This window comes from Panthera tigris, chromosome D1, assembly GCF_018350195.1.
Source record: "Panthera tigris isolate Pti1 chromosome D1, P.tigris_Pti1_mat1.1, whole genome shotgun sequence".
NCBI lineage: Eukaryota > Metazoa > Chordata > Mammalia > Carnivora > Felidae > Panthera > Panthera tigris.
Window position 1 is genome coordinate 46,249,729 of NC_056669.1, and position 24,466 is coordinate 46,274,194.

Genomic DNA, 24,466 nt, shown 5'->3' on the forward strand with positions numbered 1-24,466 from the left:
ACATTAATGAAGCCATTTGGTAATTGGTTACTACTAAATTTTTGATATTTTGCTGAACATTTTCCTCTGAATACAAAAATACTGTTCTGCATTTCATTACTTTTTTTTTTTTTTTTTTTTTTTTTTTTTTTTACTATTTTCGTTTTAAATTGATTAGAAGTTTAGTACTTGCACTAGATTGGCTATTTGGATATTCACTTGGTATATATGTTTCTAAACACCTTATCTTTTACAAAATTTAATTCTGATCCTAAATTTGTTACTACTTTGTAGTGAGCTCGTGTGACCTAACCTTTGGGCAAGTCTTGCCTGTGTTGATACAATTAATGTCTACCTGCCACAGACATTGGAAGGGCATATTAAATAGTAAAAGGGAGAGTATTTTGTTTGTATAGTAAGAATTGGTTTTTTCCACTGTCTCTGGAAAAATGCTCTTCATTTCCTTAGTAGGCCTATTTTCTTCTTGACCTTAAATACTAGAAATCCTCTTGAAAATTCTCTTTTGTACCTAAAGCATAGATCCTGTATCCCATGTAGTAATTTTTTTGAGTGTGAGGTTTATGAATTATTTATAATGTAAAATTCAAGAAGGTATTTAGTTTTTATATTCTTAAGGGAAATAACTGAAAGAAAATATAAGATGTGTTTCTATTTTGGAACCCTTTCGATTGGTAAGGGAAATTTAATACCAAGTTTGTGGTTTTTAAGAACTGAAGTCTTCTGAATTGAGAATAGGGAAAGCAGTAGCTGTCAAGATTCCCATAATATGCATGATTCTTATTTGGAATTATTTGCTTTTGGTTAGTCAGAAGTGGGAAAACATTTTTTTCCTGAGTTGTTAGAGCTCAGACTTGGAAGCATTTTCAGGTTATTGTTGTAGTAGAAACATTGTGCGGAGGAAAAATTACTGCCTGGAGTACTGCTTAAAATACTATGGGGGAAGTATAGTCTGTAGAGTTGGTGTAATGATTCAGTATTTTTTCTCAGCAGTATTTATATAACTTTGGTTTTGCATTTGCTCTACTCTGGGTTCCTAATCTCTACATGAATGCTTATTTCTTTTTCCCATTTCATGTGAAGTGCTATATTTTAGTTTCTGGAGTTATCCTTCAGTTTTTATGTGGTCATTTCTAAAGTGTAGAAATTTCTAAAGTATTGTTTTCATAAGCAAATAATAACCTTTATTTGTTAGATACTCTTAAATTTGAAATTTGAAAATTTCCACATGTAATGGGCTCAGGTTCTTTATTCTTTTGGGAATAGCAGATTGTGCAGATAGTCTGAAATTGTTGGTTTTAGTCTATGTAAAAAATACCATTTTGGATGCCTTTAAAAAAAAGTCATGCTAAGGCTGTGTATGCTTATAATAATATGCTTATTAAAATGAATCAAAAAGTACGAGTGACCACTATACATGAGGCACTATTCTGGACCTTAAGGGATATAGCAGAGAACAAAACAGAGCCCTGCCCACATGGAACTTAGATTTTTTTTTTTTTAAGAGCTCTAAGATTTTGTTTATTTATTTTAATGTTTATATTTTTTTGAGAAAGAGAGAGAATGGAGGAGAGGCAGAGAGGAAGAGAGAGAATCCCAAGCAATAGATAGCTGACAGCGCAGAGCCCAGTGTGGGGCTTGTGAACTCACGAACTGTGAGATCATGACCTGGGCTGAGATCAAGAGTCAGACGCTTAGCTGACTGAGCCACCCAGGCACCCCTGGAGCTTAGATTTTGATTGAGAGAGAAAAACATTAAATACAGTAAGATGAATTAGGTGGTAAGTGCTCTGGAGACAAAACAAGAGTTAAGGGGGTGGATAGTGATGGTTTGGAGGTAGAAGAGTGCCCTGAGGCTTTGTAATTTTGTATAATTATTCAGAAGAGTTATCTGATAAGGTGACATTTGAGCAAAGATCTATAGGAATAAAATGTGGGAGCAAGAAGTGTAGATATCTGGGGGAAGTGTATTCTAGGTAGAAAGAACAGCAGGTCCTGAGCACCTGTGGTAAGAGTATTTGGCCTTTGGGAGGCACTGCAAAGGAAACGTCAGTGTAACTGAAGCAAAGTTACACAGAGGAGAGAGCTGGTCACAGAGGGATTACATAGCACTGGTAAAATGTATAAATTCTAATATATGTAAAATCCTCTAGTTGTTGAAACTAAAATCTACTTTTTGCTTCATTTAAGATCAGACTCTTAAAAAAAAAAAAAAAGTTTATTTTGAGGGAGGGAGAGGGGCAGAGAGAGAGAGAGAATCCCAAGCAGGCTTTGCAGTGTCATTGTGGTACCCAATATGGGGCTCAAATTCATGAATTGTGAGATCATGACCTGAGCTAAAGTCGGACACTCAACTGAGTAAGTCACCCAGGAGCCCCAGATCAGGCTCTTTCTGACTAATGTAGCATTTTACTTACCTCTGTGATGAAGAGTATGGAAATTGCTAACAAAAATGTTTGGAGCCTCCTTTTAAGGTCTTTCAAACTAGTTAGAAGAAAATCATTTGTAAGTAGATAATTATAGTATGGAATAATTCTGTAGTGTAGGATTATGTGTCAGCTTTAGTGACTGGCGAGTACTTTAGAATGTGAAAGGGAACACTTGACTCATTTCGAAGAATGAGTAAGAATGAAAAGATTCAGGTGTGAAACAGCAAGGTACATCAGGGAAAACTGGAGAGTGGTTCTGTTTTGGAAGCCAAAAGTCAAGAAGGGAGGATATTGACGAGGACAGAATGTGTGCCGTCCTGTAAGTAGTAGGGACCTCACTGAGGTTAGGCAGTGACAGTGTTGTGTTGTAGATCTTTCTTTGGTCAGTTTAGAGACTGTTTAGGGGTGTGAGGTGAGTGAGACCCCAAATCAGAAGTGAAGCAGCCAGTCAGTCCAACATTTCTCAGTGGGGACAATTTTGGGTGGAGCAGTTTTATTTATTTAAAAAAAATTTTTTTTTAAGTAGGTTCTGTGCCCAACTTGGGGCCTGGGCTCATGACACTGAGATCAAGAGTCACGTGCTCTATCTATTGAGCCAGCCAGGTACCCCGATGGGTAGAGTAGTTTTAAATTATGAAGTGCTGATTGTGCATTGCAGGATGGTTAGTTTCCCACTTGATATTAAATGCCAGTAAAAACTCTGTGTGTTAATCCCCCTCCCCAATTTCTGAATACTTTCAGGAGTGGTGGTACCTCCTGGTTAGGAAATAAATAGGACTTGAATTCTGGCTTTGGCAATGACAGTGTAATGGAGAGGAACAAGTACAATGGCTGGAGATTTAGGAGACTTAGTTATTGATGGGCTGTAGGGAGTGTATATAAACACACAGGTAGGAGCACTTTTGGGGTAGTATTGTGACAAATTTTGTGACAAGTTCAGTTTTGAAAGCTAAAAAAGATTCTGAGGTGTATAAAATGATACCATCATGGGGAAGTAAACATGTTTAAGAATTGAATAGCTTATCAAGATAGTTTCTGGAAGGATATAGAAAAATATAGATATATCTGGGGTGCCTGGGTGGTTCAGTTGGTTAAGTGGCCAACTTTAGTTCAGATCATGATCTTACTGTTCGTGGGTTTGAGCCCCACATCGGGCTCTGTGCTGACAGCTCAGAGCCTGGAGCCTGCTTCAGATTCTGTGTCTCCCTCTCTCTGCCCCTCCCACTCATGTTCTGTCTCTCTCTCTCTCAAAAATAAAACATTAAAAAAGAAAAAATACAGATATATCAAGATAAATGGAGGAAAAAAATTAAGATAACTCCTTATAATTGGGTTCAGACCTTGATCAATGAGCTTCAGGTTCTAAAGGATTCAAAAGGAGCAAGACAGATATATATGCCTTGCCCTCATTTTTTGAGAGGCAGAGAAAGCTTAACTTTGGCAATAAGGTGTATGTGATATATTTAGTGCTGTATGACAGGTATGAAGTACTGTTCAAGAAAATTCAGAGAAGGCAGAGATCAAATTGTGTTTTTTTACTATCAGAAACTGAACCATACACACCAAATTGTGAAAGTACTGTTTAATTTTTGTTGCAAGTATGAATTGTGAAAGCCTTGTGTCATTCTTCTGTTCCATGGGCACTCTGTTGGACTGTTTTGTGCTTTGTTCTTTAAGCTTTGTTGGCTAGGGTGACTGCTTATCTAAAATTCATTTGTTATCAAATGTTACTTTGTATAATAATTGGACCTATAAGAAGAAATGTTTTTAAAAGATTGTAAGCAGATAAAATGGTCATAGTTACATTAGTGTTTCTTGCTAGTGATCAAGGCCAAGTTAGGTCACTTGAATTTTTATTTAATCATTATGTGCTGAAGATTAAAAATGGACAAACTACTTATGAGTCATGAATAACTTTAGTTTCTTTCCCTTTACCACAGTTATAGCTGAGATATTTATACATTTTTTATATGTTACTTTACAAGTGAAACAACTCATTTCTTCCTTTCTATTCTCTCAATTGGATTGTATTTTATATTTTCTTCACTGAATTTGCCAATAATATCCCTTAAGTAGATTGGAGGTAAAACTCTGAGGTTATTAAGAGCTGCCTCCCCCCCCCCCCCCCCCCCCCAGTTTCGGGGCTGAAACAATTGTATATTAAACCATTTTATAGTTATGCTCTCCCACTTGAAATATAAAATTGGAACTTAGATTGTTTTAGCTGTTTTCAGAGTAATAGCAAATAGAGTTCTTGGATCATTTCTTCTTGGACATGTATGCAACAAGAAGCTTCAGTTCATTTCCAGTTTTGTTAGAGTTAGCTAGTTGATATCAGCTGATGACTGAGCTAATGGTAAAACTGAAGGGTGAGAAGAATGAAAATTTTATATAAACCGAGATCCTACCCACTCACAGACCACATATCTGCTCTATCTTCCTTATAGTACAAACACAACATTCTAGGGAGAATATTAATAAAGGTCATTTGACCTTCAGTTTGTTCATGCTTCTATATGTCTGTTTGTTTGTGTTTTTTTGAATGGTAGGGATGAATAATACTAACATTGTAGTTCTGAGGGTTTATGAGTAATAAGAGAACTGAAAGTTCTACAGGGCCTTAAAATAGTTCTTTTTGAGATCAATAAAATAGTTGAGGGTGAATTATTCTGAGGAAATTTGATTTACTTAATGGTATTCATCCTTTATATGATCCTAATCAATATCCTTCTAATCAATATTATTCTTCCTAATCCTTTGTAATTAATATTATCCTTCCTAATCAGTGTTACTTCTCAGGTGGATTATAGTGGTCTCAATTATTCTCCTAAGAGATTTTTAATAACTTCTCCAAACTATCTATTGTTGCTCCACTGTTAGATTTTTCACCTGTTAGCATGCACATCCGACATTAATAATAAATTAAAGCTGCAGAGTAAGTCTTTTTTTTTTTTTTAATTGCAGACTTAATTCAGTGCACAAATGAGATGAATGTGAACATCCCACAGTTGGCAGACAGTTTATTTGAAAGAACTACTAATAGTAGTTGGGTCGTGGTCTTCAAATCTCTCATTACAACTCATCATTTGATGGTGTATGGAAATGAGGTAAGCCAAATTTTTGATTAACAAGCATACTGGTGTGATGACTGATTATTCAGCTTGCTTCTCTCATGGAAACTTCAGGAATGGCTTTAGCAACCAAATTATATAGGTAAAAAGGGCAAGGGGGCTAGGCAGAAATAAAATTGTAGCTTCTACAATTTGAGGAACGATAATGGGTCAAAGCCCAGAGCATTTTGAATAATGGGATCAAGAAATAGGGATTAATGTCTAGAGGTAGATTCCGTAAGCAGCACTAGGTTTTGCAGGCCTTGTGCATAGACTGTATGTTTGTCTATATCTGTGTGCTTTATTATGGCCAATCAGATTTCTCCCTGATTTTATATAGTTGTCTTTGGAACCACTTTGTCTAGTTCAAAGCTGTTACATTGAGCACTAAGATGGCATTTGCTGAGAGGGACTGATTAAAGAGTGCCCTTTTTTATTTATAAATATAATTTATTGTCAGATTGGCTTCCATTCAACCCCCAGTGCTCATCCCAAGTGCCCTCCTTAGGTGCCCATCACCCATTTTCCCCTCTCCCCCATCCACCCTCAGTTTGTTCCTCTGTGTTTAAGAGTCTAAAGAGTGCCTTCTTAAGCAGAAAGGTGTCTTAAACCTTCACTGAAGTCTTCATTGCCCTAAAGGGTAACAAAAAGATGCATAAGCTTTTGTGTTTTAATGTTTGGAGAGAATCATCTTGTTTTCCATGATAGGCTAGTGGCTGATTTTTTTATTGTGTTACAAGAATACTTGAATGCAACTAGATAAATCTATACTTAGTGTGTACCTTAGAAAAATGCAGCCCACCAATTGTTGAGAGATGGGGAGAGACTTCAGGTGTTGGTATTAGACTTTTGAGCATAATGACTTTCTGACATCCATCACGTTACTCATTTGGGGCTTTCAGTGCTAAGGCTTTTCTGTCATTTTGGGAAGATACCAATAGAGAATCATTAAATTAGTTTAGAATTAAAGCCAGAGTTTACCTTCAACTTGATCATTGCAACAGATCTTACTACATGCACATTGTGGTGTTCTCTTCTGGTCCTTGTTTTTAATAGCTATAACCATAATTTAGACAAACTATTATATTTAGCTTTTTTATATCATGTCACACCATAAGCATTTCCATGTTCTGTGTTTGTTTTTTTTTTGTATTTATTACCTTTAGTGACAATTTAATGGATCATATATTCCATAATTTTCTTAACTTTCCCTTTCCTAGAAATTTAGCTTTCTGATTATTCACTGTTACAGCAGCATCACATTGGATGACTTTATTTGTAGTGTTTAAGTTTTAAAAGTTATTCCCAGAAGTTACCTGAAATATGATGTCTCAGTCAACAGACATGACTCAGTTTTCTGATTTATTGTAACCAGTGTATGGAGTCAATAGGAATGTTTATATATACTAACTTTAGCATAACGAAGCATTTTTTTATCTTAACTATGATAACAGTTTTCTGCTTTTATTGGGATTGTGTTTACTTAAGATCATGATTATTTACTGTGAAGAATTTCAGGCTTATATATCATTTTTCACCTTTTTTAAAGAAAATGTAGTTTATCCTTTAAAAAGAAAAAGCCACGAGTATAACCAATTAGAATGCCAGATAAAGAGGAAGACTATTAGTCATGGCTTTCCAGGACTATGAATAAGGTGATAATACTAGACACAAAACTTTGATAAAAGTAAGGAAACAGAAAGTTGACAGCGGTTCCTTACAGTTGACTAATAAGAGGAGAAAGATAGTATTTCATTGTGGTTTTTAGATAAACTCATGTTTATTTCCCTTAAACAGCTAAGACAAATTCGATACTCTTCTTATTGGCAGGTTTAGTAGTCTGTGAGAGAGTATGCATAGGATTTTACTCTGTTGTGGTGATGAGAATACCATAGGGCAAGGAGGAGAGTGATCTGTCCTGCCCCTGCTAGGGGACATTTGTTGCAAATGATGGGGCTGCTATTGGCATCTGTAGGTAGAGAGGCCAGGAATGCTTTTAAACATTACAATGCACAGGGTGGGTTTCCCACAACAATGAATTATCACAGGTTATGAAAATCATGGGGTCTAATACTGTCTTAGGATATTTTAACACCTTTTTGAAACCAGTTGTTTTAGGATAAGTGATGAAACATCAGTATTTGATTTATAAATTGTTTTTCAAAATCCTGGCTTGGTAGTTGGGGTGAACGCAGATGAAACAAGATTGAATTAGAGGAGTGCTGGTGTATATCCTAATTGATAGTAACCCTCTGCATGTATTAAAAAAAAAAATGAAATCTTAAGGGGAAGTGAAATTGAAAGGAATTAGCTCTATTTTAGAGGTTGTATGTAAAGGGAAGTTAAGGTTGTGTTCTGTGGTAAGAACTTTGGAGAGAATTTTGACAGTATTTTGAGAAGATGAACTTTTGCATACATGCTGACCCAAAAATTCAAGCCTAAGTTTATATCATGAGAAACTTTTGTATGTTTGCACATGGAGACCAAGTACAAAGATGTCCATGAAACATGGTTAATAATAGTGAAATTGGAAAGAACTGGATAAGAAATGGATACGTAATGATATACTGGCCTTTGAAATGCTAGAACATCATTTAAAATGAATTAACTGGTTCTACGTATATTAATTAAATACTTTTTCTTGGGAAAAAGTTGTTAAAAAGCACTTTGGAAAAGAATACAGTATGATTTTTCTGTAAATTTAAAATAGAAAAAATTATGTACAGTTTATAGGATATATATATAGAAAAATTATAAAAATGTGTGTGGGAATGATATAAACCTACTTTAGAAAATTATTGCCTTTGAAGAGGGAAGGAAATGAGATTGAAGGTGTGTGTCTTCAATAGAGTTTTTAATGTTTTGTTTCTCTAAGAAAATCTGAAGTAAATATGGCAGTGTGTTTAATCTGGACAGTGGGTAAGGGAGGATATCTGTAATACTGTTTTCTTGTATGATTATAATTTTGTTTTTAAAAAGGTCATAAAAATTTGGGTCACTAGGTAGCTGTATAAAGATTCCACTTGAGTGTGACTAGCTGTAGCCCTAATATGCTGCAGTAAAGCCAAAATTACTGGTTCTAGGTTAAAAGTTCCTACTTCCTTTTAGACGCTGATACTGAAGCCATGGGTATTAGGCTTTAATCAATTCCTGTATGCTAGTGAAAAATATGGATTATGTTTCTAGGTTTAGTAACTAGTTAACAGGACTGAGGATGAGAAATTTAAGCTAGATAAGCTTAATGGAATGTATTAAACACAACCACCCCCCACGTTCTCAAATTAGACTTTGTTAGATGGCATTATCTTAATTTGACATAATTGTTTGTTTGTTTTCCAGCGTTTTATTCAGTATTTGGCTTCAAGAAACACATTGTTTAACTTAAGCAATTTTTTGGATAAAAGTGGATTGCAAGGTAAAGACAACTTACTCATTATAGAAAATCAACCCTGTATGATGATTACTGTAGAGTTGAACTCTGTCTTTTAGAACATGTGTTGTGGAGGAACTTCATATTTTAGTAAAAGGTGTAGGGGAAGAAAAAACTGTGTTTTAATGTGAAGATTAAGATTGATTTCAGTGTTTGACACTTAGAACTCTAGGAAATAAAATAGGGTAGAGCTTTCAGAGCATGGACTCGAATTAAACTGCCTTGTTTCAGTACCATCTCTACCACTTACCAGCTGCATGAACTTGAGCAAGTTACTTCACCTCTCTGCATCTGTAAAGTCAGGAATAATGATAGCACCTACCCTGTAGGGTTGTCATGAGGCTTAACCTAGTTAATAATTATAAAGTGCTTACAGTAGTGTCTGGTACACAGGAATCACCATCCATGTAAGTATGAGCTTTCATTGTTATTGTTACCATTTTATGCTTTATTCCAAGAAATTTAGTTGTGAATATCATACATTTTAGTAGCAAAAGTAAGTATGGTGTATTGTTCAGATGAATTGCTCATTGATACTCAGACCTGTTATTTATTTTGCTTTTAATTCAGTAACTTGAGATTGCTACATTGGTACTCCATGCACATTCTGTCTTACTGGGATCTGTCATACTTAGTTCCTGAACTAGGTCTTTAACATTATACAATGCCAGCTCTAGGAATAACATCACAAAGAACATACTAACTGATTTGGGAATATTCAATAGTAGGGCTCAATCTGGGAAATGTTTTTGGAGAAGGGAGATTTTTCTGCTGGGCTTTGAAAGCTAGATGAGAACATGGGTTGGCTTAAGCAAAAGTACACATGAAAGAGCATGGGATATTTAAGATTTATAGAGCAAATCAATATGAATAGAATGTATGGATGATATATTGGAGAAAAGGTAGTGGCAGATAGCCCTCTAGAGCTGTTTGGGGCCAAAATCAGACACAGAAAATTTTGATAGAGTTGGGATTTTATAATGCAGTGAGAAACCATCATGTTTTTGAGTAGAGGGAGAAGGGGAGAAGGACTGTGTGAGAGTGCCATACCTAAGTACAAGTTTGATTACAGTGATAAAGTCTTGAAGACATTGAGACTGTTCTGGTCATTTTTTGGTCATCTAGCAGAACGTTTTCGTCATCTAGTAGAAAGTTAATGACCTGAATTGTGGCTTTTGTGGAGGTAACATCAGTGGAATTTAGTGGCTAACATTGTTTGGGTTGGGAGCTGTCCGGTTCAATACTTGTTCACTTTTGGAAGATGAAAGTATTAATTAGAATGAATCAAATACCCTATCTTCCAGAGATTTGGGAAGGCCAGTAATCTGTATATAGAACTGTTATAAGATTGATTTTATTTTGACAAAGATGTAGTGCTCCAAGTAGTTAAAAAAAAAATTAAGCAGTGGAATCACTTTTTCAAATAAAACCTTAAATAGCAACCAGAAATATATAACAGATAAAACTGGAGCTGATCTGTTTTCCGGGATGTGGAAGAAATGCTACTTGCTTATCTTTTTATTTCTGTTTATTTCAACTTTAAGAGTCAGTGGACAATAATTTGCAAACCACTACTCTAAAACAGAGTATATGCATATATGCAAATGGAGTTTTTGGTGTCTTATTAGCTACTGATTTTCCACTTAAGATGGAAATTAAGCATTTCTGGTAATAATATTTTAGGATTTTTATTCCTTTTATGTAGAGAACATTTTTTAGGCCTTTTGCTTGAAGCTCATTCTGAAGAGATTATAAAGATAAAACAAACAGTAATTAAAAGTATGTAATTCAGTGGTTTTGGCAGTTCTGGTTGCTCATATAATTTGCTGGGTGGAGTCTGGTATATTTCATTATATTTTATAATATATATACTGGGTATATATATAAATACAAATAAGCTTCTAGTCTAGTGCATTAGACATTATGTACATCATATAGCTAGGAACTGTACATGAAGTAAGAATAATGTGGAAACACAGAGTTCAGGGAAAGTGTCAGAGACTGAAGGATGGTAGGTATTTCTCCCAGCAGGAGGATGGAATAAAGTTGATGAGAGGGAACAATATAAACTAAAGAGCTGAGGAATGTGAGTATGTAACACCTTATAAAATACAGTAGTACTTATGAGCATACATGAGGGTGATAATGTTTTTTTCTATTTTGTTCATTTTTCTCCAGTGGCACTTAGTAGGGCTCAAGAAATATGTGCTGAATAAATGAATTGGTAATGATGTTAAATTCAGTTATTTGACATTTTTGTTGTTATTGTTTTGTCTTTTTAAAGTAGTAGAGATCATCAAATAAAGTGAAATTTGTTGGTGAAGATGAGCTAAAATAAGATGGACCTGGTTCGTAATTAGCAGCAAAAATTTGTAAACTTACCTAAGCCAGGCAGTAACTAAAATAAAAGTTGTTATTTTAATAACATTGATTAAGTTTTATGTTGCTGAAGTTTTCAAATCTCATGATTATGATGAAAGAAAATCTTCAAGTTTTACTGAAAACATCATATAGTTCTTTCTTATGCCTTAAACTTAGGTATTGCCATTTCTCTCGTCATACTATATAGTAATTTTTGTACTTTTTATAAGGTTGGCACACATAAGTTTGGTTTTTCCAAATAATATATAACTGAAGATTTCTTAAGTATGAAAATTATAAAATTGCTTACTGATTTGAAGAGAGGGGCTTATGGTTCCATAGGATGTTCAGTTTGAGTTATGAAGTTATCAAGAAGTATTTAAGAGAACATGGTTTTCCAATTCCTATAGGAATGTTGATCAGAAGTATAATAAAAATATTATTTTAGTGAAATTTTAAAGGGGAAGATTTTTCAAAACCACCTATGACATACCTGACTTAAAACATGTGAAGTGTTAGAGTTTTTAATGTGATGCTATTCATTATTAGTCACTTAATTTACATCACTAGATTGAGTTGGGATAGCAAGATATTATGGCCTTTGGATGAAATGAGTTGGTTTTCTAAGCAAAGTGGGATTTTAATAATTTGTGAAAACATTTTCTATTTTTTTTCTTACAGGATATGACATGTCTACATTTATTAGGCGGTATAGTAGATATCTTAATGAAAAAGCAGTTTCATACAGACAAGTTGCATTTGATTTCACAAAAGTGAAAAGAGGGTGAGTTAAGCTTTCCCTTTTTTTTGATATCTAATGGATTCAAATATTTTAAAATGTGAACCATAGAAATTAATAGATTATGAATTATGATTTCAGGCCAGTTTAAAATAAGAATTTTATTTTTTATTTGAAGTATATCATATGCTTTGTGCTAGGATTTTTAAAAGCTCTTTCAAATTTTGTAATAGCTTTATTGAGATACAATTCACAAAACATAAAATTCACCCTTTTAAAGTGTATAATTAAGTGGGTTTTCATATATTTACAAAGTTGTGTGCTGCATAAGTATCCCAGAATATTTTATCATTCCTATGAGAAACCTCATACCCATTAGCAATCACTTCCCATTTCCCCCTTTCTCCAGACCCTGACGACTACAAATATACTTTCTGATTCTATGGATTTGCTTATTCTGAATATTTTAGATAAATGAAATCATATGTTATATGGCCTTTTGAGTTTGGCTTTTCTCACCTAGTAAAATATATTCAAGTTGTACCATCCTTGTTCTAATGTGGATCACTACCTGATATAGCCTGGTATACAGATTTTTCTTAGGATATATGAGAAGACCTTGGATAAAGCCACTAAAGACATTCTTAAGGGGCACTGGTAACCCTTGTAGGTCTGAAAGACTGCCCTAAGGGGAATCTGGCTTCTGCAGAAATATTTTTGTGAATGCCTTTCTGAATTTCCCTGCTTCCATCTAAACAATTAATGTTTCTTTAAATTTTTCTTTTAAGGGGCCACCTGGGTGGCTCAGTTGGTTGAGTATGCAACTCCTGATTTCACTGGAGGTCATGATCCCAGGGGGGGTCATTGGATTGAGCCCCATATCAGGCTCCATGCCAAGCACCTGTCCCCCACTTGCACATGCTCTCTCTCTAAAAGGATGAATGAATGAATGAATGAATGAATGAATGAATGAGTAGGTCTCTTGAAATGTTAAATTACTAGACTGCAATGGAAAATTTAATACAAAAATAGAAGTAACCCCTTAGTTAATTTAAGCATTTTAAAAATTGAACCTAAATGTTCTGTGTCACTATTCCAAAGTAATCAGGAGGTGATTAGTTTGGAACTTACCAAAACTAAATTCCACAGATTTTGTTTCATATATTTAAATACTCTGTCATTTGTGAGATGATAATAGAGGAGTTCATCTTAGAAGTCTGGTTCTTAATTCCAGTATTCTGTCCAGTGAACCATTTTCCACTTGGGCTTATATTAACACTTCAGTGTAAAGTGTGTTCAGTAAAGCTAATCTTTGAAGGACTAGTTTTGTGATTGAGGGGAGTTGTTGCATTTCCTTCTTTCTTTTTTTTTTTTTAAGTTTATTTTGAAAGAGAGAGCAGGGGAGGAGCAGAGAGAGAGAGGGAGAGAGAAAATCCCAAGCAGGCTCTGTGCTGTCAGCATGGAGCCCAGCATGGGGCTTGAACCCTTGAACTTTGAGATCACAACCTGAGCCAAATCAAGAGTGGGACACTTAGCCAACTGAGCCACTAGGTGCCCCTGCATTTCTGTATTTAACAGAGCTGAGAACACCCCTTGATAATGCACAATATATTTAATATTGACGTAGAGGAAATTACTCTTAGAGGATAGGGAAAGTGAATCAAGGAGCCATAATTGAGTGAACCAAGAAGCACAAAATTGATACATACACACAGATACGTGTATGTGTGTATATGTGTGTGTGTGTGTGTGTGTGTGTGTGTGTGTATGTGTATATACACACATATATATCATTGTATTAAAGAAAAAATATAGGACATGGGATGTAAGTTGAGAATGTGGCAGCACTTAAAATTTATTATATCGTGGCTAGAACCTCAGTGAACTGTTTTCAGTTTTGGAGAGGAGTTTTGTAGTAAATAGTAAAGTTGTATTTATTAGGGTAATAATTTTTTATGTTTACAAAACTAATACACTTTAAAAACTGAGGCAGCATAGCAACCTATGTTGTAACTTGTAGGAAATTTGTAAGAAATGTTAACATTTTAGTATATGTAACCCGCTTTCTGTGTGTAAATAGAAATAAATATACGTAGGAAGACCCATAGAAAATCACACGACAATTGAATTACATTATTTGAAGACTGCTTTCCTTCTCTCTTGTGTATTTTAGATATTTTCAGTTTGTACTCAGATCTCATTCTTTTGGATGGCTATGGGATTCTCTTCTAGATGTACATTTGATTTACTCTCAGTTTTTATCTTATAAAAGCAGTGCATCTTTCTGACCATCCTTTTATATATTTGTATATATATATTTTTTAATTTATTTTGAGAGAAAGAATGCATGCATATGGTGGAGAGGCAGAGAGAGAGTGGGAGAGAGAGAATCCCAAGCAGGCTTCACACTGTCAGCATGGACCCCAGTGAGGGGCTTAAATGCATGAACTTTGAGATCATGACCTGAGCCAAAATCAAGAGTTGGATGCTGAACTGACTGAGCCACCCAGGCTCCCCAGAGGAAACCTTATTTCTGCTGTTAGATTTTACATAGCACTGTCACTTCCACAAGGTCAACATAGCATTACTCACATTTGTATCTTCAGGACTTTGTACAGTCTAAACTACTATATTAGGTGATTAACAGTTCTTGAAAAAAGAACTAATTCAGTTTGTAAATAGTTTATTAAATGGCTTTATGAAAAATGAATCCAATAAGTTGCCTATGGATTTATCTTTCCAGTTGATTGTTAAACATCAGTCCCTATATTTTCTTTTTGTTTAACATTCCATTTTTTCATAGTATTAAGTTGAATTATCTTGAAATCTAAATTGGTTTGGTTCAAAGTATCAAGATACTGTTACGTAACAAGCAAAACAGAATAATCCAGTTATTTTCTGTAAATAAGGACATGGATAGTCAGCCTTTAATCTCTTGCTTTTATATTTGAGAAGCAAGTGTCTGAATTGAATTAAAATGTATTTAAGAAGTCATAAAACTTGTGTTCTTCTTGGAATATGAATTGTCATGTATTTGGTGCAAATCATGTTGAAGCATTTGGGTTTGTGAATTGAGTTTTGAAGTCTGATAAAAGTATTTGGTAACTGTTAAGATTTATCTTAATTGAGAAATTTGAAGTTCTTTGGAAAGAAATGTTGTGGAGGCTAGTGACAGAGGGGAATCAAAATTGTCCCCATGGCTTCTGGTGTAAGTCACTGGGGAGATGGGCACCTTTCACTGGGAAGATTTTAGATTGGGGTAGTGTTGGGCATAATGGCAAAAAATTAAAGATTTAGTTTTGGAAATACCAGTTTTGTCATGCCTGTGATTTATACAAGGTGAGGTATCAAGTAGACAATTGGACATACTAACTTGGAACTTAAAAGTTTTCGTTTAGGAGTATAAGTACATTATTGGCATCTTGGTGGTTTCTGTCTTGAAAATAACAGATCACCTTGGGGGTAAGTACAGAATGAGAAGAGAGAGCCCAGGAACACTTGAGGTATACAATATTTATTTTAGAGGATGAACAGAGGATGAGGAGCCAAGAAAAGAAACTGAAAAAGTGATAGTGAAGAAAATACTGTGAGAAGTCTAGTCAGATAAGGTTAGACAAGTACCCATTGGAGAAGCAACATAGAATTTCTACATGACCTAAACTAGAGCTGTTTAACTGGAGTGGTAGGAGAGGGGCCGATTTTGAGATGAACTGAATAATGAATGAAAAATGAGCATGGAACTCTTTTTGAGAAGTGTATTTGACTTTGTGAGATAAACGGTAGGTGAATGGGCATATGGGTTTAGTGGAGTGTGTATGTTTAAAGAATGGTGATAATAGAGACTTTGCCGGCATGTTCATGGGAATGGTCTAGTTTAAAAGAAGAGGTTAATGAGCTGCACTGTCCAATATGGTAGCTATTTGCCAATGTGGCTAGTTAAATTTAAATTGATTAAAGTGAAATAAAATACAAAATTCGTTTCTTCAATTGGATCAGCCATATTTTGGATACTCAATAGCTGCATGTGGCTAGTGGCTACCGTATTGAATGGTGCACATATTGAATATTTACACCATTGCAGATAGTTGGACAGTGCTGTGTTAGAGAAAAAGAAGACAACCAAAGGACTGTGACAGAGTGGGATCCAGAGGACCTCTGTGAATGGTATTTATATTTCATAGAAAGAGAGATTTCCACCATTGAATTGGACCAGACCAGATAGATGTAGTTTTGTTGGCGAGTTGACTAGACAACCTCTTTTTGTCATCTTCTGTTTTTGAATGAAATATTTGGGAGTTATGAGCTGAGAGTTTGTGTGTGGGTGTGGGGAGGCAGGGAAGAAAGGGTGGGAGAATCAGATTTCAAAGTACTTGGAGGAATTTACTGAAGAAGGCTAAGAGGATTGCTGGCAGTGCCGAGTGCCCATTTGAGGTTGATGATAATGAAATTTAGAGTTTTACCAGTTTGCTCTGTTGTGTGGTTTTCTTTACCAGCACTTAGCTGCTTAGCCAGGATTATGAATTTACCAAGTGACTGCAAGGGAAGAAGAGAGGTATAAGAGAGTTGAGTGTATTTGGAAGGTAATTATCACAATAATGATCTGTGGAATTCTAAGCTAGATGAAGGAAGTAAAAATGTGAAGGATAGTGGTAGAAGTTGAAACATTCAAGTTTATGATGAAGTCAAATAGTTTTGCCTTGGTGATACTTGACCAAGGCAGCTGGGAGGTTATTGTCATAGGATAAGATGTATAAATTTTATCTTTTTTCATATTGGTGGTGGGGTAGGGGTAATGTGGTTTCTGGGGACAGTGAGGTCATGATCTGACCATAGGAATAGGATCTTTAGTCAAGGAACTTTGAGATTAAAATTTTGCATTGGTTGTCCATGTAGATGTTGAAATCAACCAAGAAAAATTGAGCCAGTATTCAGGTCTTCTGTGGTAAAGAGGAAATGACCAGCAGGTCAAAAATAACTTCAGCAAGGAGAGGAGGGAGACTAAAAGGAGACTGATCAAATTAGAGTGAAGTGTATGAGAACGAAAAAATGGTTGTGAAGAGCAAGTGGTGTCCTTATGCCAAACTGCATTAGCTGGTACCAACCAGTGGAGTATAGTACTTGGAGGGGAAACAGGCATCCATGGGTTAACACTTCTTATTGGAGAGAATTGTTGGACTAAGGCTGATAATGGTTGCCTACCTAAGGCAGTCCAGTGTTTGTTCTTTAAACGTGATTTTGTCTTGCAAAACACTATTGTTGATTTTCATAGCTTAATTGTTTTTCTGGTATCTGGGGTTATGATTGAAGGGGTAGTGGCTCAGAGTAGAGTGGCTATTTATAAGTAAGTAGGTCATTTGTAAATTAGGGAAAGCCTACACACTTTTAAGAAGTGATGGTTACTCTCACAAAGGGTTATTAACAGCACTCTTTTAGAGTCTATTACATCTGGATTTACATAATGACCCTGCCACCCAGTAGTTCTCTGACTTTAGACAGTCATATAATCTCACTGATCATAGAACTTGATCATCTACAAAATGGGAGAAGTCTATCTACATAATTTTTGTAAGGATTTGAAAAACATACATCAAGCCCTTAGTATGGAGCCTGATGGTCACTGTGTACTTTAGCCCCAGGTACCTCTTATCTAGTGTTTTTGGTACCACTGTTGTAAAATTCTTTATATTGGTACTGTTAATATTTCTTGTATCTATTTTTAGAAATACCTAAAGCAAAATTTATTTATTATTATTTTTTAAATTTTAAAAAATGTTTTATTTTATTTTTGAGAGAGAGAGAGAGAGAGTGTGGGCAGGGGAAGGGCAGAAAGAGAGGGAGACACAGAATCTGAAGCAGGTTCCATGCTCTGAGCTGTTAGCACAGAGCCCGAGACAGGGGCTAGAACCCATGAGCCGTGAGATCATGACCTGAGTCGAAGTCAGGTGATCAACCGACTGAGCTACACAGGCGCCCCAAAGCAATAATATTTAAAGAAATCTATTTTGGGACTTTTAACAGAATACTTTATTAAAAAACATTCGTCTTAAGTATCACATATTTTAATGGCTGGATTAAAAATGATTTGGTAAAATTGGACTTTATTTTGTAAAAGAACAATTTTAGTTATAATATTCTGGCTTACAAGTCTTGCTGTTTGAGTCATGAATAAAATACCTTAAATAAAGCAGTGCTTACCAAGACTTGAGTTTAGTTGCTGGCTCATCATGTCCTGTTTAGTGATTTGAGGCAAATGATTTCTTTTTTTCCAATTAAAAAAATTGTAGAACTGCCCTTTACATATGAGTAGTGTGAGGATCAGATGGTTTCCTCATGTGAAAAATACGCAATAAACCTGACTCTAATGTATGCTTTTATGTCTCATATTTTTACACCTTTTTTATTTTTTTTTTTAAGCTCCTCAATGTTGGACATAACAGTGTTTCCTGTTTTTGTTTTTCCTGTATGTCTTTTGCTGGAGGTTTCAGGTTCAATAATGACTTAAAAACATGTGATGTTTCATAGCAACTTGTTCTTTCTTTAAATAGGGAACCAAATGAGAGCTTAAAATAAAGATTTAATAACAAATTCAGTTTGTTCTTTTTTTTTGTAAAATAGGGCTGATGGTGTGATGAGAACAATGAACACAGAAAAACTACTTAAAACTGTACCAATTATTCAAAATCAGATGGATGCCCTTCTTGATTTTAATGTAAGTTGAATACACAAATGACTTTATAAAAATTTAAGATTTAAAAAATATGTATTATTAGAATTGGTCAGAGTCTTTATTCTCAAGTTTCCATCGACCCTAGTTTTTTCATACTAATATCTTGTTTGGCTAAGGATTTTCTATAAATGTGGTCCCAAATCGGATTACTTGGTATTTATATGATTTTTAAAGATTTACTCTAATTTCTTTGGTAGTGTTTCTCTAGCTCTAGAATTATAGGGTATACCAAGCTAAAGAAAGTGAGGGAGAGATGAAGCGATTGATCTGAAAATGTATTTTGATAAAGGTTTTTAGATTTTAAAAATGTGTAAAGATTTTCTTTATGAATAAACCACTTAATATTTCACTTTTCTCTATATCGTAGAACTCAGAATATGACAGTTAACAAATACAGTGAAGTTCAAATACACTTACAACAGCTTGTTATATATATAGTTGTTATCAAAGAGCAATGTGTTCCTTGGAATTTTTGTTTTAATGATCATTTTTTAAACTAGGTTGCCAGCTTTGTCGTTTGTTAATATGTTATTGTTAATATGTTAACATGTAATTTGTTAACATATTATTAATATGTTAAGTGTTAGCATTTTCAAGTTTGTTCTTTTTGGAGGCATCTATCTTTAGATATTTTATTTTAGAGCTTATAAGTGGAAGTTAGTGAATGAAACTGACAATTTCATGATGAAATAGATTTTTTTCTTTTATTTCTGCTATTAATTGGTAGTCTTTAACTTCCTGAGGGCAGGGACCAGGTCTGCTTTTTCTCTACTGTGTCTCCATTGTCAAGGCATATGTGGCACATAGAGTGTATGTTCAGGAAACATTCAATGAATGAATTCTGTAGATGCTTCCACTAGGACAGATTGTATCAAACTATGGCCTGCTGCCTGTTTTTGTATGGCTTGTGAGCTAAGAATGATTTTTATATATTTTTTTATGGTTGGAACAATAAAAAAATATTTTTGACAGGTGAAAATTACTTGGAATTTCAATTCAGTTTCTATAATAGTATTGTTAGACTACAGCGGGGCTCACTGGTATTGTCTATGGATGCTTTTTTGATGTAATAACCAGATTTGAGTTGTTGTGATGGAGACTATCAGGCCTGCAGAGTCTAAAGTACTCAGATTCAGGCCCTTTACAAAAAACAGTTGTGGATCCCTAGTGTGGAGGATGTAGGGGATTAATGTAACTATTATGCTTCATTTTGGTTTTTATTAGAGGATTCAACCATGAAACTTTTTTCACTTAGTATTTTGTGAATGCTTTATAAAATTATGTGTTTTCATGGTCTGTGTTGTCCTTCACTGTATGTAACAATCTTCCTATTGACAGAGATTTAGAATTTTTCTGATTTTTTTCAATACAGAAAATGGGAAAAAAACATGAGGGATACACTAAATACTGTGTGTGTTAATGTGTGTATCTACATACTTATAAACCTGATTCCATAAGTTTAATGCCTAGAAAAAGAATTTGGTGGATCAAAGAACATAAACTTAAAAAATTTTTTTTTTATTTTTTATTTTTTAAAATTTACATCCAAATGAGTTAGCAGATAGTGCAACAATGATTTCAGGAGTAGATTCCTTAATGCCCCTTACCCATTTAGACCATCCCTCCTCCCACAAGCCCTTCAGTAACCCTCAGTTTGTTCTCCATATTTATGAGTCTCTTCTGTTTTGTCCCCCTCCCTGTTTTTACATTATTTTTGTTTCCCTTCCCTTATGTTCATCTTTTTTGGTCTTCAAGTCCTCATATGAGTGAAGTCAGATGATTTTTATCTTTCTCTGACTAATTTCACTTAGAATAATACCTTCCAGTTCCATCCAGGTAGTTTCAAATGGCAAGATTTCATTCTTTTTGATTGCCGAGTAATACTCCATTGTATATATATACCACATCTTCTTTATCTATTCATCCATCGATGGTCATTTGGGCTCTTTCCATACTTTGGCTATTGTCGATAGTGCTGCTATAAACATGGGGGTGCATGTGTCCCTTCGAAACAGCACACCTGTATCCCGTGGATAAATGCCTAGTAGTGCAATTGCTGGGTATTAGGGGAGTTCTACTTTTAGTTTTTTGAGGAACCTCCATACTGTTTTCCAGAATGGCTGCACCAGCTTGTATTCCCATAAACATTAAAATTTTTAATAAATATTGCTAACTTACATTACAGAAGGCTTAAACCTAGTCACTTGTCAACAGGTACCTCTTTTTCTTCATCCTTGTTGGCATTGAATAATAGCTTGGTTTTGATTATTTTGGTATCTACCAATCTGGTGCTCAAGAAAGGATAGTTTAGTGATTTAATTGATTATTATATTTTAATTTACTTGATAATTGAAGGTCTTCTCACATGTTACTAACTGTATATTGTGAATTGTTTGTCATTTGCTTTATTATTAGGATTGTCTACAGTGGAAGTCAGCCTTGTTAGATATTTTGCATGTATTGACCAATGTGTTGTTTACCATTTAACTTTGTGCTTATGATTTTCTATACCAAAAAATGAATTTTCATGTAGTAGTTATTTGTGTAATCTAAAAAAGAACTTAAAGTTCATTGGTTTATCTTCTTGATTTCATTTCTTGAGATAAAACTAAAGGTTTTCCTGTATTCTTGATAGATAAATAGGTGCTGGCTTTTTGTTACAGCATATTTAGTAATAATACTATTGATTCTTTATGTGTAAGGTACTGTCCTAAGCTCCTTACGATCAGTGTATCATTTAATTCTCCCAGATAACCATATGAAATAGAAATATCATAACCATTTTGAAGGTAAGTTTGTTTATAATAGTGGAAAAAGGTATATTTAAAAAAAAATACATTTCTTCTACCTAGCTTAGCTTTGTGCCTTGGTGATTGCCTAGGAATTTCGAAAGAGGGGATTTTTTTCTTTATGACTTACTTCTGAATTACATTGAATGTTACAGAGTTTTTGTTTGTGGCTTTTACATAAATCTGAGCTCTTAGGCACATTTTTGCACTATTAGGATGTAACTCTGAAAGAAATAAATGTATTTTTCTCTAATACACCTAAATATTTGCATTTACTGTATTTTAATTTGAAGGAAGTCACTGTCATTTAAAAGATTAAGATTAGTTCATCTTTTTTTCTAATTTTTCCCTAGGTTAATAGCAATGAACTTACAAATGGGGTAATAAATGCTGCCTTCATGCTCCTGTTCAAAGATGCCATTAGACTGTTTGCAGCATACAATGAAGGAATTATTAACCTGTTGGGTAAATATTGTTGTAGCTGAATACATTTTATTTTTTTTATCTTGTGTCATATGGATAAATATTGTTGTCTGAGTTGTTACTTTGAGCTGCCTAACCACTCCTTGGGCTATTCATTGATTGTAACAATTTATTTGGAGAAAAGATTTTATTTCTAGTTACGCGTGCTAAGAGATTAAATACTTATTTTTACAACTAGAATGTTCAGCTGGATGAACTTGTTTTGTAGATATATCTTTATGTTTTTTTATGTCAGTTTTATTATTTTTAGAGATATAAAGATCCCTTTAAAATTAAGTTAAAGTTATTTTCTCTCCCAGAAGAATCTTACTTCCTCACAATTTACTTCGTCACAATTTTGTAATTATAAAATTGATAGATTTTTTCTAGGCCTAATTTTAAAATTGATAATTATTTTAAATGGATTAAAAATTTATTTTTTAGGATGCCTTTTACTTTTGAGGCATTTTAGGAATGTGTGTATTCCTAGTTATTTAATTTTGCCTAGAAATGATCCTTTTTTCCTGTGGGATTTGGATGGAGTAGATGAGTAACAGTCTGTAAAGAGTGCCTAAGTATCGGTCTCAGATGTCCACAGTGTGTTCACTCCACTGTGCTTGTTTTCCCTCCCCTCCTCACTTAAAAAAATTATTTAAATTTGCTGTTTATAGGCTTATTCACAAACTTATTTAGGGATGCTTTACTCTGTGAAGATAGGGAAATTGGGATTATTTTTTTCACAAAAAAATGGAAGGTTTCTACATAATTTTGGGAGTCAGTCACCCTACAATTACTTATAAATTAAGCTCTTTATTGCTGTTCATATAATAAGTTTAAATAAGCTTTCCAGGTGACATTTGGACATGGTAAAGTTGCCATCTTTATTAATATGTTAATATATTATTAGTAAGAATATTTGGAAGAAGAATATTTGGAAGTAGTATGTGTTAATACATTATTAGTAAGAATATTTGAAAGTAAGAATATTTGGAATGGAAAAAAGTATAATGTGTTAATAAAAATTATAGAAATATTATAGAACAAACTAGTAATATGAGTGAAGTCAAATGATTTTTCTGTTTTTAATATAGCATCTCTGTATTAATTCAATTTAAATATCTCAGCTAATTTAACACTGACATTTTTCCTGTAGGGTGAGTTTGTTCTCTGAGACACCTATATGATCTCTTTGGAGCTATTACTTGTTTTCACTTTTGAATTTTCTCTTTTGATGTGAATAAAAGTATTTTTACATTTACCTTTGGCAGAAAAATATTTTGATATGAAAAAGAACCAATGCAAAGAAGGTCTGGACATCTATAAGAAGTTCCTGACTAGGATGACAAGAATCTCAGAGTTTCTCAAAGTTGCAGAGGTAAACTGTCCTTAAGTTAACTAGGTCTTTTAACTTGCTTTTTTTGTCTTTAAGTATAGATTTTAGAGAAATAAGTCATTATCCAAATGAAAGTCACATCTTAAATATAATAAATAAAGTATATATTCAGTCATATCCATATACTATATTGAATTCTTTGTTATGTTATGAATGTGATATGGTATTGACTAAGATATATCTTACATACTTAATTCAGTATTGAATATTGAAACATAATCCATTTTTAAATTGTTTATTTCTCGCTAAAATAAGGAAGGTGGCACACAGTGGTGCAATAGAATTTTGTGTTTGGCATTAGCCATATATTTTAGCATATTTATCTTATTATATGGTAGAGAATTTTCAGTGTGAGTACAAGTCTCTTTCTTCCACTGAGATTTGCAGCTAGAATCACATGGTCCACAATGTTTCATTACCCCACAGAAGTGAATTTAGTGTATTTATTGTTTGTCATTGATTATGAACACCATGAATGTAGGTTGTAGAACAGTCTAATTTTATAAATCTGTTTAAATAATTTTCTGAAATGATCATAGAAGGCACTATCTTGCTTGCACAGAGGCAACTCTCAAAGTGTTTTTGTTTTCCCTTCCTGTACCTTAGGATAATTCTGGAAGATGACTATCATTTATCAATTATATCAAAGTAGTTAATCTGGAACTTGCAAGTTGGTGATTCTAGCTCTATTACCATAGTGATATTTCATTCTCTAGCAGATGAAATAAAACAGCATCATAAGACCTTTTGAAAAAAAGAGCTTTATGTTAGCTATCTTATGAAATCTACTGAAGTTTATATTGGATTTAAAGTATCCCTCAAGAGATCAATGTATTTTTTCCATTTTTTTAGGGTTAGTCATATACTAAAACAAGAAAAAGGTAGTGTTTACACTGTGTTTTCAGTAAATTCTTTAAATGTTTTAGTTTGCTGACTTTTCCCTTTGGCCTCTTATGTTCTTTGCATTTGATAGTTATAGTTACTGACTTAAGTTTTAAGCCTTTATTTACCTTCTGGTAAATTCTAGTC

General features: G+C 34.0%; 1 protein-coding gene across 11 annotated transcripts in view; it reads left to right on the forward strand.

Moving 5' to 3' along the window:
* PICALM (phosphatidylinositol binding clathrin assembly protein) overlaps positions 1-24,466 on the forward strand; it is a 100,638-nt gene that overhangs the window by 27,693 nt on the left and 48,479 nt on the right. For all 11 annotated transcript variants that reach the window (XM_007078983.3, XM_007078987.3, XM_007078985.3 and 8 more), the window contains exons 2-7: positions 5,391-5,533; positions 8,876-8,951; positions 12,009-12,111; positions 18,682-18,775; positions 21,936-22,047; positions 23,313-23,419. In XM_007078983.3, coding sequence (XP_007079045.1) covers positions 5,391-5,533; positions 8,876-8,951; positions 12,009-12,111; positions 18,682-18,775; positions 21,936-22,047; positions 23,313-23,419 — 635 coding nt within the window. The remainder of the gene's footprint in view (positions 1-5,390; positions 5,534-8,875; positions 8,952-12,008; positions 12,112-18,681; positions 18,776-21,935; positions 22,048-23,312; positions 23,420-24,466) is intronic.